The 20,752-nt window shown below is 46.5% G+C and overlaps 1 protein-coding gene across 2 annotated transcripts in view; it reads left to right on the top strand.

Moving 5' to 3' along the window:
* The window catches only part of SASH1 (SAM and SH3 domain containing 1), a gene marked incomplete at both ends in the record, with an annotated part of 171,510 nt that overhangs the window by 77,693 nt on the left and 73,065 nt on the right, over positions 1 to 20,752 (top strand). For both annotated transcript variants that reach the window (XM_084228836.1, XM_084228835.1), the window contains 2 exons: positions 1,917 to 1,967; positions 2,088 to 2,137. In XM_084228836.1, the coding sequence (XP_084084962.1) occupies positions 1,917 to 1,967; positions 2,088 to 2,137 (101 nt within the window). The remainder of the gene's footprint in view (positions 1 to 1,916; positions 1,968 to 2,087; positions 2,138 to 20,752) is intronic.

Raw genomic sequence — 20,752 nt, 5'->3', positions numbered from 1 at the left:
TTTATGCAAAGTGATTTCATAAAAATGGTGTATCACATTTAGGACAGAAATATGAATTTGTCGTTTATGAGCAAAGGTGGCATAAGAACCTTGAGGATGTCAACTAAAGAGAAGTTCTGTGGGGATTACTCTGACAGCTTTTCATATCAGTAGGGGCCTGGGATTCGGGGTGAGTGGACTGCGAGTTCATCAGAACACTCTTTTCATCCCGTTTCAGAGGCTCCCAGCCCAGCACATGTACCATCTATTCTCTATTTGTCCCCATTCCTGTTGCCTATTTACATATTTAAATTTGCTCTGCATTAAATGTATTCAACTATCTCATCACTATGTTTTTAAAATATTGGCCTAGTTTTGTACTCATGTTAATGATGAAATAGACTGCTCTATGATGAAATAGACTGCTCTAATCAGGTGAACATTTCGATGCAAGTGAGAATTTATAATTTGAGATGATCTGTCCTCATTTTCTGATTGTTCCCAAGACTAAGAAAAGCCTTCAAGTAGTGTGTGCGTCATCCTGAAGAGCAGAGTAGCGATTAAGAACAACGGGATTATTAGAAAACTCGCCATGAATCTGTTCTGTCAAACCTGCGTGATGGCACACAAGATATCTCCTCTTCCAAAGCTGCCCTCCCTGCTGCTTACCACCTGGTCATCATCTTTTAATCATCTTTAATCACCCCGACTGCTGACCACACATTGGTCAGGCCCTCCACTTTCATGTATATTTAGGTGGAGAGTTATTCTCAACCTATGAAAAATATCAGTGTGGTGCTCTGTTCTTGGTCGACTAGATTCTTTTCTTTAAAAAAAAAAAACATTTATTTATTTATTTATAAAGCACTGGGTACAGTCAGAAGCGTGGGAGGGTGAGAGAATTCACCAGAGCCAGAGCGGGGAACAGAACAGGCAGACCAACGAAATACACTGCTGAGGGGAGCAGCGGGTGAGACAGGAGAGGTCTGTCGCGCCATGTGGGACCCTCGCCGGTGGCCAGGGATTGAACCAGCGCTGCAGAGACTGCACCACCAGGGGAGGCCCCGACTAGTTTATTTTCTACTTACTAGTTGATTCTCTTTATATTGTTTATTCTTTTGTTCCCATAGTTTATCTTATGACTTCTAAAAGTGCAATGCTCCTATGTTGTTGACATTTCAACCTATTATTAACGTAATAATATATTTCAATATATTATTTTCATCACAGGTAACTGCCATCTTTTTTTTTTTTCTTTCCAAGGAGATGGTTTGTTTTTTAACTGTAAAATCAGAGTGATAGAGACCTGATTTTATCTCAAAAGTTATTCAATTCCTGCTTCTTACAACTGGATTTTCCCCCAGTGTACTCAATGCCAGATATTTACTTCATATATTAATAGATGTTTGTTTTTAAATTTTCAGTAAGGCCAATTGATTTGTATTATAGGAATGTGGTGATTTTTAGGGCTGCCCCCCCTGCTCAGACACTTGCCCAAGTCTTATGACACCAAAGACTCTGAATACATCTAGAATTTCAGCATCAGATCACAACTCCATTATTATCAAAAAAACAAACCCTGACCCCCTGTGGATTGCTGTAAATTCTGTGTCTCCTGGTGGTCTACTGGCATCCAGAGAATTAATTCACTGTTACCCTCCATTGAGGTGGTGCTTTTCCTTCTGTAATAAAAGTTGTCAGTGGTGTTCCATGGTAGAGCTTATTAGAAAACTTTTGAATTTTATCAATTTTAAGAGGCTAGGGCTCTTGTTTTAAAAATACTTGAGTTTTCCCAGAAATTCTGTTTATCTCCACCATCTCCGCCCACTGTGCCCTCGCGCCTCCCAAACCCCTCATCTCTTCTTACACGTCTATTTGTCTTTCTGGTATAAGCCACGTTTGGAAGTCTCATTAAACCAGCATCTGTTCTGTTTTAGGAGAAACCCGATGCCAGCCCCACGTCACTTCAGCTGCGGTCCCAGATCGAAGTAAGCACAGTGACTTTAATCATCTCCTTTGCTTCTGCGTTTTTGTTAAGCCATTTTCTCTATGAACCGGATGAGTCCCGCAGCTCTGCCTGCACTGACGCTGTGAATCTTCTCTCCTAGGAGACGCTCGGCTTCAGCAGTGTCGCGTCAACACCCGAAGTGGAAAGAAAGTAAGTTTCCTCCCCTCTGCCCAGAATCAGAATTTCTAAGAAGGTGTCTTTAAGGTCCATCCTGGGGGAGGTCAAATGGGTGTTGATCCCGCTTATGCCCTGCAGAGTTTGATGTCACTTCCTCCAGTGGGGTGTGTGTTCGTACACAGAGGTGTTGAGTGTTTCAAAATTCAGGGGGTGATGCCCCGGGAATCTGTGAGGTCATTCATGGACACTACTTATTCTGAATAAGCCCTAAGCGCATATCTGGAAGTGAGCGTGAAGTAGGGAAAAGGACAGTTAAACCAACCAAAATGGGTTTTCTTCTTTTATGTTAGATTTTTGTTTTTATAGACAATGCAAGTCATGAAGAAGCAAGGTACAAATTAAAATACATTCCGGAATAAAATGATTCAAAATGCCCTCTCTTTGGTAGGTGATCTTAAAACAAGAATAAATGCTTGTGACAGAGAGGGCAAATGCTCCTGACCTTTCCTGTTAAAGGTGATATTTTTGCTTCCATGTCCTAACTTCAACCCTGTAATCTTTACTCTTGTGGAAGATAATTCTATGTTACAACGTATTTCCAGCATTTCTTCCAGGCAACTTAAAATAACAACAACAACAAAAAAAACAATGTTTTTCTATAACCTTTCCCTTTTCTACTTTATTCCATCATAATCATGCTAGAATGTTCTATTTTTGATCTTCTGGGGTAAAGAAATGTCAAGAAAGTGCACAACTTTAAACAGTCACTTCCCTTGGCACAGAGCCACGCACACTGCTTCACGCCAAGAGGGACACAGGAGCAGCTTAGGGAGAAAGCATCTGTGGAATGAAAAGCACACGTTAGGGGAGCGTGTGTGTGCTTTACAGCACAGTGCTGCCTAATCCGCCCACGTGTGCGCTGCGGGCATGGGGCAGCTTCAGGAGGGAAAGCTGCTTTGCCAACGTTCCAGCTCTCCATGGAAGGGCTGAGCAAATCTCCTTCAGGACAGAGAAGCTTTGGGGGTGATGAACAAAGGAAAACCCAGGCCATTGGCCCCCAAGGCTAGAGAATAACATGCAGTGAACACAAACATCCTTGTCTTAGTTGCATGTATTTCCCCAGCAACGTCATGGTGCAAAGATTGAAATGGACAAGAGATTTGAGTTGACATGGATTTTGAAATTGGAGGAACCCAGAGAATGCTAGACTGAGCGTGGGCAGCAGCCCTGGGTGAATGGGCCGGAGGTTCTCCTGACCTGGTGCTACCTGTGTGGCATGATTCAGGCTGAGCACTCAGGGGGTCTGTCAGAGTCTCTGGATCCTTTGGGAAATAGCAAATGTTTGCCTTTCCTCTTAAAGAGGAAGTGACTCACCAAATTTGTACTAATCTTAGGAAGGCTGGGTATTTCTTCTTCCCCTCAATTATGGGTAGTCATTTCTTCCATGTTTTTGTCCCTTAGTAAAATGGGGCATGACTCCTGTGGTCAAGCAAGAGACTGACAGGCTACAGTGAGGGTAACCAAAACTCTATGTGCTTGCACACACAGATACACACGCACACACAGAGCCACTAATTATTACTGCTCACATATTCAAGAGTAAGTTGCCAGCGACATGACCATCACTCCTAAATGTTTAAGCATGCAAAACTTTACTATAATCACCAAATTGAGGACATTTAATAGTGATTTTTTAAGGATCCATTTCCCATTCAGGTTTCTCCAACTGTTCCAATATTATTTCACATAACATTTTTTCCCCAATTCAATACTTAAAAAAAAAAAATCACCCTAACATCTATGTGTCCTTGTCACATTTATTCTGAAGGGATTTCTTGGCTTTTGTATTTATGATATTGATGTATTTTAGGAGTGTAGACTAGATGTTTTGTAAAATTCTATCACTCTAGTTTCCTTTTTATTTTTATTTACTTATTTTAATTTTTAAAAGTTTATTTTCATACATCATTGTTGTTTATTTTTATACAGTATTTAAGTTCTCCCCTCAGTTGTAGTCTCCATACTTCTCCACCACCACAGCACCCCTGATCCATCACCACGGTCCCTTGTGCTCTTCCCTCCGCTGTTTGGACCCCACTCCTTCCCCACCTCTGCTGTGTGGCTCCGAGCTCGCAAGTTTTATCTTTTTCATGATCATTTGTTTGCTTTCTCTATATTCCACATGTAAGTGAAACTATCTGATATTTCTTTTTCCTTCTGACTTATGTCACTGAGCAAAATCCCTTCCAGCTCCATCCATGTTGCCACAAATGGCATGAGTTTATCTTTTCTGATTGCTGAGTAGTGTTCCATTGTGTGTATAGACCACATCTTTATTCACTCATCTGTTTTGGGGCATGTGGGTTGTTTCCATGTCTTGGCTATTGTAGATAGTGCTGCAATAAACACAGGAGTGCATGTTTCCTTTGGAATCAATGTTTTTGTGTTTAGGTAGATTCCTAGGAGCGGAATTGCTGGGTCATATGGTAGATCCATCTAGCATTTTGAGGCTCCTTCACACAGCTTTCCACAGTGGCTGGACCAGTGTACACTGTCTGGGTTCCTTTTTAAGCCTCAGTTTTGATTGTGTTCTCAGTGCCCTGCATCCTGTTGCCAGTTTGCCCCATCTCGGTGACATTGATTTTGATCATTTGACTAAGGTTAAATGTCTGGTTTCTCTTGAGAAGTTAGTTTTCCCTGTTAGTAATAAATATTGTGTGGAGAGATAATCTGAGACAATGTAATTACCTTGTCCTCCTCGAATGTTTACCTAATGGTTTCAGATTTTTTTTCAAAGATTTATTTATTTATGCATACAAGAACTGGGGTGCAGGCCAGAGGCGTGGGGGTTGGGAGGATCCACCAGAGACAGTGGGGAACAGAACAGGCAGATTAACTGAAATACACTGCTGAGGGGAGCAGTGGGTGAGTCAGGAGAGGTCTACTGTGCCATGTGGGTTGCTCCCTGGCCAGGGATCAAATTCTTGCTGCTGTGGCTGCAGATTGCTTCATAGGTTGCGTCTTAACTCCTTGCACCACAAGGGAGGCTCAGATTTCCTTTTAATATGTGATAACACTGTGGACACTCTAGATCAGATAATAATCTGATTAGGAGGGGTACAGTGTTTATGTAGAATTATTTGTATTTTTGTACATGAAAATGCCAGTACTTTGAAATGTAAAATCCTTCTACTCTTCAAGTCAGAATGCTTTGCAGACCCTGGAGGATGAACTGGCAAACCGGTTGGTTGTGTCTGGGTAGTGTCTGCCAAGCAAAATAACGTTCTGAGACAGCAGTGTTATTTTATAGACAGAAGATTTTTTTTGCTTTTTCTGCAGAAGGCAAGAGAACTCAGTAAACAAGTGAACTGACCTTACAGCAGCGCCTTTAGACACAGAGACCCGGACAAGCAGTTCCCCCCCTCACCCCCAAATCACCTTCCAGGCTAGACAAGGAGGCTCCTGCCTTCCAGGTCTACTGCTCCTCCCTTTTCCCCCAGGTAAAACCTGTTCTAAGGGAGCTTTCAGCATTAACCAAGATGTAAATTCTGATTTCTAAAAAAAATACTTCCCCTCTCCCAATGGAATCTAGTATACAACAGAGTTTAAAAATTTTCAGTTGCAGGAATATACCTCTGACCAGAAGAGACTGTGGAGGGAGGGGTCATTTTTGGGAGGAGACAGGCTGTGAGCAATCTCATATACCCGAGACACCTGGCATCACAGCGAGGCAGATTCTGGCTAGGTAGACAGGGTAGAGGCCCCACAGAAAATGAAAATAGCAGAAAATGGACATTTACAGGCCCTGCGTCTGTGAGCAGGAGACCACCAACAATGCTTGATAAGGAGAGAGGGGAGAGAGTTGGGTGATGAACCTGTGTTTTGGGCGTGTTAATCTCTAAGAAGCTTCCCGTGCTTTTACAACAGCTGCCTGTGTATTCACCTTTAGCAGCCTACTTCCCCTCACACATGTGCTGGACAGAGGCCCCTTTGTGAGCTTTATTGGTATAAAAAGCCCTAGAAATGAGCAGTTTGGGGGCACCAATTTCTGTGCCCCCTCCTGTTACAGCAGGGAGCTTTCTGCTTTCCTATTACTGAGTAAATTCTCTAAAACTCACTCTTCGTTGTCCATGTCCTCGATTTTCGTGGCCTAGACAAGAACTCGCCAACACTGCAACACCAGTACCTGCACAGGGCTGCCAATCGGGGCTGCCTGGTGTGTATTTGGCCTGTAGATGTACATGGTCCGCATGACAGACTGACAGACAAGCAGACAGATCTCAGTGGACTTGTTCCCATTCATTCTTTTTGTCTTACAATCACCGCATCCCTCTACACGCTGCCACTGAGCTGACAATGAGTAAGGCCAACGTGGCTTTCCCTTGAACCTCTTCAGTTTATACCTGTTTACATCACTTATCGAAGAGCATACTTCATTACACCAACCACGGGTTTGTGTCAATTGACCAAAAAGAAGGACATGAATTAAATTTCCTGTTAGTTTCAAAAAATATCTAGACAGCAAGGCTTTTTTAAAAAAATATTTATTTATGCATACAAGAACTGGGGTACAGGCCAGAGGTATGGGGGTGAGAGGATTCACCAGAGACAGAGTGGGGAACAGAACAGGCAGGATGACTGAAATACACTGCTGAGGGGAGCAGTGGGCGAGACAGGAGAGATCTGGTGCACCATGTGGGTAGCTCCCTGGCTGGGGATCGAACTCGTGCTGCAGTGCTATGGATAGCTTCATAGGTTGTGCCTTAAACCCTTGCACCATCAGGGAGGAGGCACAGCAAGGCTTTTTTTTTTTTTTTTTTTTCATTAGAACTATCTCTGTAGCTGTATCTTTTAGGAATGAGTTGTTAAAAGAAAGACTCACAAGTTAAGAATTAGCTTTATTGGATAATTCATGAATCAGGCAGCAGCCAGCCTATAGATATTTATAGATAGAAAGAGGGCAGGACAAGGTAATTAGCCAAAAAAAAGATTATTTCAGGTAAAGCTACCTTCTGTCAAAGGGGAGTGGTGGTCTTATGCAGATGATTTCATTGGTGCTAATCAGGAAATTTCCAGATTGAGTGGTTTAGGATCATACTTTTGGGAGAAGTTGAAACTGCAATAGGTAAGAACTCTGAGTTGGGCCTGGCAGTTAGGACTCCATTTGGGGCCTGTTTTTCTATTTTGAACAGCATTGAGCTATGATTAACAGAATGTGACAAATAGCTTACAGAAAAAGCCAGGCACATCAGATACAGCCTTTGTATGGGTGCCTCCAGGGCTCCAGGAAACCTTCTGAACCCAGGGGCACTTCTAAAATTTGTTTTCCTGGTTCTAAAGTGACTGCTGCATTTTCTAGGTGGGAAGGGTAAAGCAGGTTGAAAGGAAGCAGGTAAAATGCCAGAAGGCTAAGGGAGAAACTTTCCTGGAAACTTGTCCAGCACATTCCAGCTTAACACACTCATTTCTTCATGCAGCAGCTGTTCTCTGGGCTCCACTTTGTGAGCAGGACACTGGGGGCAGGACGTAGTGAGGAAGGCCTGACCGAGCTGCAGGCTCCAAATAGGGAGATGCCACAGGAGTGCAGTCTACATTAAGTGCCCCCCGCCACTTAAAAAAAAGGTGGGGGACCAAGAATTAACTTTCTTGGCCACCAGGGCCATTTGGAAATTTGGAAGTGTTTTATCATTGAGCACTTTGCTCCTTTAAGGAAGGAGAATAGGCCCTGACAGGAAACTGGCAGTGTTTTCCACAATAAGTTAATTTTTTATTTGTCTGTGTATACATATAAAAGAGGGCAATTTGAAAATTAGATGCATGACAAATGAGCTATGTGTCAGGATTATTTACATTCATTACATTTGAGGAAGCCAACTGTAAAGGAGGCCATCTGGTTATTTCTAGGTGTTTCTGTAGACGGAAGTAGTCTTTCTGGGGTTGGTTCATCTGGATTGAAAATTAGAAAAGAACAAGATATTGTAGGTAATGTTAACCGAATGCTTACTATGGGCCAGGAACTGATCGATGTACTTAACATGGACCACTTATTCTTTCAACAACCCTATAAGGTTCAGTATAGTTTTCCCATTTACTGATGCGCAAACTGAGGCACAGAGAGGTTAATAAGTTGCCCAAGGCCACACAGCTAAAAACGTGAGAGAGCCCAGGCCCAGTGAAGAACACAAACTCCTAGCCACTAAGATATAATTCTAAAGTATTTAAAATTATATTGTTTACACAAACAGACTTTAGAGGCAAACTGAATTCATTAGCATTATATCAAGAGCAGTTAACACCTCTCTCCAGTGTTTCTCTTGGCAGGAACACTTTTCACTCTCATTCAGACAAACTGGGTCTCAGTTATTTATAGAGGCGGGGAAGTCCAAAATAAATCTCAAAACGTCACCTCTGCAATATTTATAAGCTCTTTTCTACTAAGTCTTCCACCAGAGTTAAAAATTCACCGATTCTAGTTTCACTTTTTCCATTACCTGTGATTACACTTGAACTATTTTATGGTCAAAAAGTCCAAAAATATACAGCGTGAGGAAAGAGGGAGATAAATAAGAAGAGGAGAAAGCAAAAGCACTGTGTTCTGTGGCCGAGCAAAATGGCTGGAACTTCCTTTATCACTGTTCCCTGGCAGCGCCTACTTCGCTTGGACAGCGTTTCCCTCTCGCTTCGTCTCAGCTGGCAAGCCGACGGGCTCTCCCTCAAAAATCTCAGTCTTTGCTTCCTTTTTTTGACTTCAGGGAAGGAGCCCCTTTTGCATATCATATTGGCCGCCTTCCTCTTCCTCCCTCATCATCTGCCCTCCTTGTCTATCCACCTCATACTTCTGGTGCTTTCCAGGTGTGATCGCAGCTCCTGCAACTTCTCCAGGAGGCCATGTTCTCCTGTGCCCGGCTGAGCTCTGATGCAGCTGCTCCTTCCAGGGGGTGCCCTCTCCCCCCAACTCTCTCCCTATCTGGCACTGGTCCTGACTCCTCCCAGAAACCCTTCCTACTCTAAGCATTTGAGGCAAAGTGTCTTGCTCGTGGGAGCTCCTGGTCCTGCTGCAGCCAACCGAGCTTAGCAGTGCCTGGGGGCGTGTGTGCCCTGTTGGGGTGGCAGTGCACCTCTGAGGATGTGTGTGAGTTGTGCCCTTCCTCTCTGGATCTTTTTCTTAAAAGACTTTCAATAATGTTGGATAGATGCAGCAAGTGAGAGAGAGCGCACAGACATGCTTACTTCTTCTTCACCCCTTCACAATCTATGCCACTCCTCCAAACCATAATTCTGTTCCTTTCCTCCCCCAGTGGCTGACCCCACCCTGACTCTTGTACTGCTCCTTGCTGAATCCCCTTTTTTAGGCCAGTGGTGCGACAACAGCCAACCTGGGGCCTCTCTGCACTGGGACATCCTGGGTGCGTTGGCTTTGCCCGCGTCCCTTGGTCAAGCTTCTCTTCACCTCTGTGTGGCGAGTTTGCAGCTCCCCTTTTTGTCTGTCCATCTCTTGCTGCAAGTGTTTCCATGGGGCTTTCCATCCAGCCTGCCAGCTCTCCTGAGTATCCCCACCCAGCACTGGCAGTGCCCTCTCTAGGCACCCACCTCCACTCTGCCTCCTACCCTACCTGATCTAGGACCGTCCCTAATCCCCCTGTCGCCAGATGCCTGCCCGTTACTATTCCATTCACCCCCAAGGAAACATTCCTAGAACAGAACTCATGGCTCCCCTCCTGATCCTTTGCTCTCTGACAACCCAGTTCATAGGTACCCCCACCCTTGCATCCTGGGGAAAAGTTATCTTTGCTTCACCTGCTCTATACATCATCATCATCTCCTGCTTTTCCTTGATTCCAAAACATCAGTTGCCAAATCCTATTGCTTCTACTTCTTTATAAGTCCTTATTTTCCTCTTTATCATCTACACTAGCTCTTAAGAGCTTTTATGAAAGAAGAGCACACAGGAAATAGCTCCCAGATTTGTCTCCCCAACACACATTAGGTTACCCCCTACTGAGGGGATGCTCAGATTCCTCAGAGAATCAAGTTGGACCTCTACATGTTTTCACCTTGGTAACCAAAATCCCCCAAATCTAGTCACCGCCCATCTTTACCCCTGCATCTCTGGTCTCCCAGTCACATGACCCACTTCAGCCCCACTAGATACACTTAGGCCTTGAAAGTGTTTCCTTTCCTCCTTCCTATTTTGAGGACGGCTTCTCCTGGAATGTCTTCTCACTCCCTTCACTGGAACCCGGTAGCACTTATTTGGATCTGATGTCTCTTTATGTGACTTGTACTGTTGTCATCATCCCCATCATCATGACGTCATATCTTGGTGTATTTTTTATGTGTTAAATACTGCTTTGATCGCTTTTGCTGTATTTTGTCATTTAACATTTCATGAACTTATAGAAAGATGCACTGTTTTTGAAAGTAATTAGCTTGCTGAAGTTCCCAGAGCTAGAGACCAACTTTCTAATCCAGTCTCAGAACCTCTACAACCTGCCACCAGACACTCTGAGTTAAGGACCAGTCTGGCTTTATTTTCTTGTCAATTCTGCAGCCCTTGACAGATTACTTAATTTTTGTGCCTATAATTTCTGCAACTATAAAATGAAGATGTTAATTTGAGGATTTTCACCCCAGCTAGTAAGCTTTCTAGCACCTAGTAAGTGCTCAATAACCTTGTCTGTTATTGTCTAGCCTGGCTGAGCCAAGTTCAGTCCCTTGCCCTTGGCTTCAGCCACTTGAGTGCTTTTTTAATCTCCCCGCCCAGAACGATCATGAGCTCCTCAACTGCTCATGTTCTTCCTCTCTCCGGATGGGCTCCAGTGTCCAAGAAAGTTTTTTGCAGGGACCAAGTACTCATTAAGAACCTGTACTGAACTCACTGAATATTGCAATTAAAAAAAAAAAAAGATTATTTATTTATTTATTTATTTACACAAGAACTGAGGTGTAGGCGTAGGCCAGAGGTGCAGGGGTGAGAGGATTCACCAGAGACAGAGTGGGGAGCAGAACAGGCAGATTGATCGAAGTACACTGCTGAGGGGAGCTACACGTGAGACAGAAGAGGTCTCTGGCCATGTGTGGGTCACTCCCTGGCTGGGTTCGAACTCATGTTACTGTGGCTGGTAATAGCTTGATAGTGCTGAGACTTTAACCCCTGTGCCACCAGGGAGGCCCCAGTTTTTTTGAGATAAGGTTAAAACCCCAAGACTGGAGTTACAAAATGACTTTGGTCTCACTTGTTACCCACCTGTGTCTCCCTAAATTGAGAGTTAGTGTAATGGGAAGTGAGCACCTTCTGCTTGTGAATACGAACATTAAGAAGACACCTGTTCAAGGCATTCAGTAAAACATATAGTGGAGACAATAGCAGCTTCCACAAATCCCCACCAGGCAGTCTGGTTTAAATTTCCCCAGATTTTTCCTCCTCTGTTAAATAGAAATAACAGTCTACATAATATCTCCTGATAACAGTACAATGCAAGGAAACATACACAAAATTTATAGTTATTTTTAAAGCCTTTAAAACCTTCAATTTTGTGGGGAAAGAACATTTATTTTATTTTGTGTAACAGCTTTATTGAGTTATAATTCATATACCCTACAACTCACCCATTAAAAATATGTAATTCAATGGTTTTTAGTGTATCCATGGAAATTCACGACCATCACCACAATCAATTTTATTTTTTATCAATTCCAAAAGAACCCCTGCATACCTTAGCTATTATCTCCCAATTCCTCCATTTCCTTTAAGCACTAACCAGTGTTCTGTCTGTGTGGGTTAGCTTTCTTTGGACATTCTGTGGAAGTGGAGTCATGTATTTTAAGTCCCTGGCTCCCTTCACTTAGCATGTTTTCAAGGTTCATCCATGCTGTAGCAGGTGCCAGTACTTCATTCATTTTCATTACATTTATATACCACATTTTGTTTATCCATTTATTGGTTGACAGACCTCTAGGGTTGTTTCAGTTTTGGGGCTGTTATGAATAATTATCATGGTTACGGAAATTTCTGTACAATTTTTTGTGTGTTCATCTGCTTTCTTGGATGGGTGTGTTTCTGTGTGTGTGTTTCATCTGCTCTTTTGGGATATGGTGTGTGTTCCGTACAAGACACCCATTTAAAGTGCAACCTGGGTGGATGGGGTTACTCTCTTCATGGATGTCAGTCACCAACACCACAGTCAATTTAAGGACATTTTCATCACCCATGAAAAAGAATGCTGGGCCCCGTCCCCATCACGCCTGCACCTCCTTATGCCCCCAGCTGTCAGCAAGCACTAATCTTTGTCTCTGTAGGCTTGCCTAACCAGGACATTGCCTGTAAATGGAGGGAAAGTTTGTTTTTGAAAGACGTACTTGTTACATCTCTGTTACACTAGAACTTTGAATCTACTTTTTGGTAACTGACTTTGTCTCCAGCCTCTTAAAAATGCATGAGCCATAATTCTCCTTTTATAAATTTCTTTCCTGCCTGGAACCCCCTCCCTGTTTCTCAACAAACTCATCCGTGGGCCCTGGGCTTGAGAGGGTTCTAGGCTTCCTCCTTCTGGGAGCCCCCCGGGCAGGGCCACGGTCTGTGGTCACGTGGCTCTGCCTGCCTGACAAGTCTGGGACTCTCCCCGCTCATTCTTATTCAGAGAAGTGAGCACTGAAATCCACATGCAGTGCGATTATCACTCCTTCAGAACAGACCAGATTCGGGGAGAATTGCTGATGAGGTCTGCGATTTTGCAAGGAAATCCAGGTCAAGCCAGGTCCCCTGGAGCTGAGACGAGCGCATCCTGTTTCCACATCCTGTTTGCGGCAGGGCTGTGGGGCAGGGAGGGGAACACCAGGCTTTTCCCGTGGGCAATGAGGTGGCCTGTGGAGGCACATCCTTCAGAAGAGTCCAGTCTCTGCTGCCCCACCTCACTGTGCCCCCATCGTCCTCCCAGGAAAGGCAGGTCGCCACTTGTGCCTGTAGAGCCGCACCTGGGACATAGCTGGTGGCCAGATGGGCGCCACTCTCTGGTCCTTGGAGCTCGCCAGGTGGGAAGTTCAGGGTCAATAGCAAGTGTAGGTTTCAGAAAATGAATGGGTCGCACGGAGCACCAGGCTTCCGCATAGACAGTGGATTCCACTGCTTTACTTCCCAGGAGCCTTCTGCCAAGGTGTGGGCCCGAAGGCAAGGTCACTGCTCAGGGGGCTGGAGCTTTCAGTGTGCCCCCTTTTGTGATCACCTGTGTCACCTCTGAGGGTTCAGCTCTCAGTTACACGGTGATGAGTAAAGCAGGTGTCCCCCATGTCCTTCTAGCTCTGCCCTCTCTCATTTTCTGCCCAGGTCCCAGCATACGCTGCCTGCACTGACCAGTTTTGTGGGGACTCTGAGCACCTGCAGCTGTGCTGTCTCTGGGCCCTAGCGAGTGGTTGTGGGGTTTAAATCTCTAAGTCCTGGGTTCCCAGTGGATGACGATGCACTATAAAAGCTCTCCCCCAAGTGTCTGGGAAATACCCCACATGTGCCTGGCACAGTGGGTGCCCTCCCTATGCTCTCTATCACGTCAGGTGCCATTGATGCCTTGGCAGTATCTGCAGTTTTCACCCCCAGCCTCTGCAGATGGTGCCATCCAGAGAGCTCCTCAATGGCCACGGCCACTTCAAATTCCCACATGACCTTCACTTGCCTTTTGAAAAGGGACATCAACCATTTTCCTAGAGCGGGCGAGAGTGAAATGCACTGTCAGATGTGTCTGTGTGAGCGAGGCCTGTGTCTGCACACGTGTGTGTTCCATTGAGAGGCATATTTGAGGGGCCCAGCATTCCAGAATGCTGGGACTTGGGTAGGAGCAGCTGTGCCAGAATTCTCTGTCTCAGCTGTTCTCCACTGCAAACTGTGTTGCCCGTAATTCCGTCTGGTGCGTGAGCCTCCAGCTGACCCAGCCACACTTTGAGTCCCCACGCCTGGGCCGCCCCCTTCCTGGAGGCCACCATGTGCCATGCCATTGCCAGGGAGTGTGGCATGTGTAAAAGTGGCTGCTGTTTATTTCCTCTCCCGCAGGAGGGGTGAACAGAACCTTGAACCAGGTGGGAGGGAGGCCCGCCTGCATTCCTTTCCTGGCAGGAAGAGGGAGGAAGCAGATCAACGACTTATAGGTAGAAATCTCCCTACCAGAGCAGCAAGATCAGTGGTAGTTTACAGGTAAAGGAAACTGAGGTTTGAAAAGACAGGATGACTTGCCAAGATGACATTGTGCAAGGCAGAGAGGGCTCCAGGCCAAGCTCAGGCCTCTCCAGCCTCCACCCCAGGACAATAAAAAGACATAAGCATGTAGGAAAGGTCCTTGATATGGGCTTGGCACAAATGAGGCTTCATTTAATAAGCATTTTCTGGGCCTTTGCTCTATGGACAAATATGTAGGTGCTACAACCCCAAGAAGACGCGACAAAGGGGTTCTAATACCCTGTGAATCCGATGCAGTGGAAATGCAGGCAGAGGGCCAGTCCAGAGGACAGGGGCACATAAATGTGGTGTCAGTTTTCTTCTCTATATGCTTTCTCCTTATTCCTGTCTATTAGAAGTACACATGAAGATATCGTCATCACAAGGTTCCGTCCTCATGCATTTGTGGGGTCTCTGGTTCCACATCCAGGTGAGACTTTCTTTTGTCAGTGCCACAGCCTGAAGCCAGCAGGATAGCCTTTGGGCAGGGAAGAAGAGCAAACTGCCACCCACAGGATAGCCTGAACCCATATGATCTCTTCCCACCTCCCAGCAAGGCCCCTACTTGGACAACACAGGGAGGCTGCAGGAGGAGCTCCCTCCTGGGAGCTAAATGAGTCTCCAGAATGTGAGGCTGTGGGCCCAGCTGCTGGCCTGTGCCACCCAGGGACACGCGATGACATGCGTCAGCCATGACAAGGCCACAGGTCCTGCACTGACCTTGACACATGGAATGCAAGTGGGTGCTATGGATGTTTTGCATCTCCCGTGAAATGTGTGCCCCAGGCTAACCCAGAACTGGGCAGGGAAGGGCATTCTGGAAATGCTGAGCTGAGCTGAGCCGATAGGCTCAACATCCACTGTAGGTTCCCAGAGCAGGGAGCACTGGAGAGATGGCGGGGGTGAGGCAGAAAGGGAGGAGGAGGGGGCTCCAGCAGAAGCCAGGGTGTGGTCATACAAATTCTGGATGGGGGGCAGGCAGTTCTGTGTTCGTGCAGCCCAGGGGCAGGCTGGGGAGGGCTTCAGGCAGCCAGGGAGTGCCTGGTGGTGGGGTGTGTGTATGGAAGGACCTTGTTACTGTGTGGCGGTGGCACTGGGTGCTCCCAGGAGGGAGGGAGACCCTGGGGGTGAAAAGGTCTAGAAGTCTGCAATGAGTCACAGCCTTCCTTCTGGGAACATCTTTTCCTCATGGGGTATCTCCCGAGTGCCAGGGCCAGAGACAGGGACATGGTTTCCAGACTCCACCCCACCCCCGACCTCTTATTTAAAAGCAGTGTCCAAATTAAACCTTCCCATCAGGATGACGCTGAGAAAATACAGCCGCCTGTTTTTATCCTACTGTCAGCTCATTCTTCTTGTCATCCTACTCGCTTGAGCTTGGAGCTACTGGGGTAGAGGGGTGCAAGGAGGCGACAGGAAACAAAAGACTTGGGCTAAACCAGGGCTTCCAAGAGTACCACACATGGAGGTAGCCAGAAAGTTGTTGAGAGCACAGCCCCTCACCTGCCCAGCCTCGTGACGTGGGTTCTCCAGATGTGGAGCCCCACAGCCTGGCACACGATTCCCAAGAGGTGCCTGAGCCCCTGTTGCTCACCCTCAGGATGGGTTTCTTGTCAGTCAGCCTGATAATCACTGCCTCTGTCCCCATGAAGACCTGGATGCTGGCAGGTCCTTCATCCTCACAGTGACTCAGGCTGCTTCCTGGTGTCCAAATCCTCCCCAGAGGGTCCTGGTGCATCACTTCGGATAAAGCCACACAATCAGAAGGGAAGGATGTGAAGTGACCAGAGAGCACAGTGAGCGCAGCGGCAGAGTCACGAGGTGCAGGGAGTACGTCACACGTTGATGGGTGCAGATGTGGGGTGCCAGAGGAGATGTGTGGGAATCTAAAGGTGAGAGCTGAGAAGGCCGGAATGCCTGAGTTCTCATGTCCCACTGCATTGGAGACAATTCCATAACAACTGTTTTCAACAAAAAATAATTCAAAATCAAACTGTATCTGAAGGAAGTTAAAAGTGAAAAAATACAAGGGCGGGTAAGTAGCCCTAGCACTGGTCACCGTGGAAAGGACCCAGATCCTTTGTGCTGCTCGCCTGGAGAAGTAGGACAAGCAGGCGGCTCCCACAGTCCTGTCCTGGAGGAGGCCGGTCACTGCGCCCCTATCATGTGACCCCAGAGGGAAAGGGAGGCCCTCCCGCAGCTTCTCTGGCCTTGACCTTCAGAGGTGCCTCCAGAGACCCCTGACCCCCCCCCTCCCAGAGCCGCTAAGGGCAGAAAGGCAGGTAGCCCCCAGCCTCCATGCCCCTCCCCAGCCCCTCTATGTCCAGACAGCACAATGGCTGGTGTGGCCAGCGTGGCTTGGGTGCCAGTGAATGGAAACCGCTGTTTGTTTCCACTGAGAAAGTTCTGACCCGCTTCCGGAGCCGTCACCATGGAAACAGATGGAGGCACTCACTGAATGGAGCCTCTTTTTCTCCCACCTCCCCTTTCCTTTCCCCCACCCTATGGCTGCGGCTGGTAGCGCTTTCCTTGCAGGTTCATGCAGATTTGATCAGAATGCGTCCCCACACCAGCCCCCCCTGGGATAAAGGACCTTGGACCAGTGGGAGTGTCAGGCCATTTCCACACCCTTCGAGAGCTGGTCGGCGTCACGCAGACTGATAGCCAAATAGAACCTGCTCACGGCCCAGCCACACGCAGCCACCTTTCCTTGCAGAGAAGCCTTTCTTGAACCCTGTGTTTATTACACATACACAGGACTGCCCAAGAGGTAATCAAGGGCAGAATCATTTTGCTCCATGCACAGAATAAGTAGCACCATTAAAAAAATGTATGCCAAGCTGCTTACAGTTTTCCCCTCATTTTATATAAAAACTGGCTTCTGTGATCAAAACGACTGTTTTATATTGCTTTTGACAGTCATGTAATAATTCTTCTTCTATAAAATTTAAAATTCACATTGAGACCATCAAGTGGAGACATTCATTTTCACTGGTTACACCCAAACCAGAACCAACAGAAGAAGTTCCAGGCCTTCTCTCTTTTTAAGTTGTATACCTATTGAGGAAACAGCAAAATTCGGAGTTAACACGTGCCTGCCTATGCCAAGGCCCAAGTGGCAATGTTAAGCGGCCAGCCATCACGGAATCTGCTCCCTGCCATGTCCTCGGCCCTCGGGTCTCAGCAGCCCGGCCTGACACTGGATGGGCTCCCCAGGCAAACCCTCGCTCCTCACAGCAGGCGCAAGAGGAAGAGTCTTGTCTGCGTGTCACCAGTTTTGAGTGTGACCCCAGCTCTGTGGCTTACAACTGGACAGGTCACTTACAAGGACTCTGGGCCTCTGCTCTTCTGTGGGATGCACTAGTCCTTGTCAGGGCTTCTGTGAGCCTCAGGTATGATGAGATTCATGTGACTGTGCCTGGTAAACCTTGCACAGCGCTTTCTAGAAGCTGGTCATTTTCCGAAATCACTGAATCGGTTTGGCTACTATTCAATTGCACGTAACTGAAACTGAGGCCAAAGGAGGCATATTTTTCCTATAGAGCCAGGAGCCTCGGGGTCCGATGTTCCAGGTCTGGTACAGCTGCTCAAGACAATGGCTGCCTCTCCTCCCCCATCATGGGTGTAGCTCTCTTCCTTAAGATAACGACAACTGCAGGGCCTCGTGCCTGTATTTCAGGCGGCAGAAGGGCAAAGGATAAAGGGCAAATGGCATGTGAAAATCAAGGTGGTCCTGTGTGTCATGAAAGGGCCAGTGACCCCAGAAGGCTGACACCCTGGCCTCCAAGAGCTACAGAGGAGTGTGGGGTGTGTGTTTTCACTGGAGGCATTGCCACCCACACAGAGCAGGGCTCTCTTAGTAAGAAAGGCGATGAGAATGGAGATAGAAATGCAGGTGACTGACCTTGCCTGCTCCAACCATTCGCTTGACCATCCCTGTCTTGCCACGCCTCCGTATAATCCAATCACACTGTGAACTCCTTGGGGTAGGGGGTGGCCGTTGCTGCGTGCATTGTCCCTCATGAGGCTGCACAGGCCTCATCGTGTTCACCAGACAACAAGCACCAAACACGAGCCACCAATGGTGGTTTTCATATGAGACTGGTCAATTACTGATGCCTTTTTATATGAACTTGCAGTAAAAATATTATTACGTTCCCACTAGTGTGCCATGGGGCTATTCTGAAGATTAGTTACCAAACTGGAACGGGCAGGCATTTGTAACTTCTCAGTGCTGTTAACTTTCTGGAGTGTCATCAGCTTCCAATCTGACACCCATGCAGTACCCTTTTAACAACTTAGTTCAGACCCACAGAAGGCCTCAAAGGAAGCAAAACCTGGCCTGGATGAAGAGGAGAGTCTCACTGAGAGGGTTGGGGAGCCTGGGAGAGGACTGGGTGTCGTCCTAGATTGGGTTCTCTCTGTACCAGGCCCGCATCCGCGGGTGTGTCCAGCTCTTCACCCATACAGACCTGGCCCGGGTGCTGCCAGGCCACAGGCCTCCATTGTGGGGAGTTGGCATCTGGCGACATTTCAGGCTGAAAACTCTTAAACTGCTGCCAGTGCCCTGTGTCATTAACTTTCGGTACAAGTTACCCATTAGTGAATGAGAACACAAGTCTCTTTCAATGCATCTTTGTGGAGGATTTTCAAATTCAGCAGGAGAGGAACCTGTCCTTGGCCTGGAGAGTTGGTTGGCCACCCCCAAGGTACAGGGAACAAACGCCTTGCATGCAGAGGAGCTGAAGCACCTTCTAAGGACTGAGACTGGAGGGAGAGCTGGCTGAGGACATGGCGGCCGTCTTGGCTGCTTGCTCTTTGTTGGGGCTGATTCACACGTGCAGGCATATTGTAAATCCCATGCATGGCATAACTCATGGAAATGTCTAGAAAATCTACCTGGTAGGTCATGTTATCTCTGCTTTGGAAAGCAGGAAACTGAAGAGTCAGTGGAACTAAGTAACTTCTCCATAGTTTCTAGTTGGTGGAGCTGACTTTGAACACACGTGCTAGACACCCATATCCACATGTGAGCCCTTGTGCTGGGCCACTTCCCGGCTTGGGTCTCAGGAAGACATTCTCATTAACACGCTTGTTGTCTAGATACCAGTCACCTGCCCACACAGTTTTTTATAGCACGTTTAGTTATTGGTGTTTGTGCTTTGAATTTTAAGAAAAACATAGATTGCTTTTGCAAAGTGCCATTGAGAAGAGGAACAAGAACCATTACGTCCATCTCAACAATTTCAAAGACATTAACATTTAAAAAGAGAGAGGCTTGATTTGCAGCAGAAAAGATCATGTTTAGACACTAGACCATCCATTTAATTAGTGGGGATTGAGGAGGAGAACAAGAATGGTTGTCATAGAAATAAAGTTGCATGTCTCGGTGGACTGTATCTTTCTTTTTTTTAAAGATACTCCTCTTGTGATATCTTGTATGGGCGGGCTAGACTACCTAAAATAATTCTTATGGGAGCTTTGAATTAAAGATATTATAAAGGGGATGTGGGGCAGTTGAAAATGTCAAAACTCAAGACTGGAAATTTCAACTTTCCAGATGTCCTTTCTTCACTTTCCAGATGTGAGAATTTGCATTGTGTGGTAAGAGGTGCTTCCAGTCAGAATGAAGGATCTGGTGGTATCCACACTTAGTAACCCTGAAGGACCTGCCATTTCTTTTGGAGACTTAATACTCCATGGTTGATGGACCCAAGCCCTTTGTCAGGAGTGGCACCCATGTTACAAAGCTCTTCGGCATTAACAATTTATTTAGTGGTGCTGTACACAATAAACTAAGTTGGTATAATAGGATGTAGGCAAATGGGAATAAGATGATGCTGGAAAAATGATTAAAAAGCTATTGACCCCCTCTTCAATCACTGCATTTTCTTAATTCCAAGAAAGGCATGAATTGCTTATAAAAAGGGCAATTGAGAGGAGGAAAAGGAATTTCTCCTGCTTCCAAATTATTTGAGGGAAGCTAATGTTCGTTAGAACGCTAAAAAGAAGGAGCCTGGTGATTTGGACGCTGCTGTGGGTTAGCACAGCAGATGTGATGTGGCCGTGCTTGCTGCGGCGAGGTTGGGGGCGTCCTGCTCCAGTGAATGGCTACATGAAGTCGTGTTTGTGGAGCTTCCCAGGGGCCAAGCAGGGTGCTAAGCAGTTTGCATTCAGCATCTCCTGTAATTCTCCTAATAGCCCATGAGGGGGGCTACTATTGCTGTCAACCCAACCTCACCTTAGAAGGGAAGGCAGAATGATCCCACAGCACAATCCAGAGTTGCTGGCTCCCGAGGGAGCACTTTGCCTGTCCCTGTGCCTTGGATTTGGTCCTCCTATATCTTCCTCCATCATTTATGAGGGTGACCTCGTGACACAAGCCAGAAAGTACAGGCTGGGGTTAGACTGTAATAAAAGAAAAGACCTGAATGCAGCTAGTACTT

Source organism: Talpa europaea (assembly GCF_964194135.1).
Source record: "Talpa europaea genome assembly, chromosome: 2".
NCBI lineage: Eukaryota > Metazoa > Chordata > Mammalia > Eulipotyphla > Talpidae > Talpa > Talpa europaea.
The sequence above is the reverse complement of the archived record's forward strand: the minus strand, read 5'-3'. Positions and strand labels throughout refer to the sequence as shown.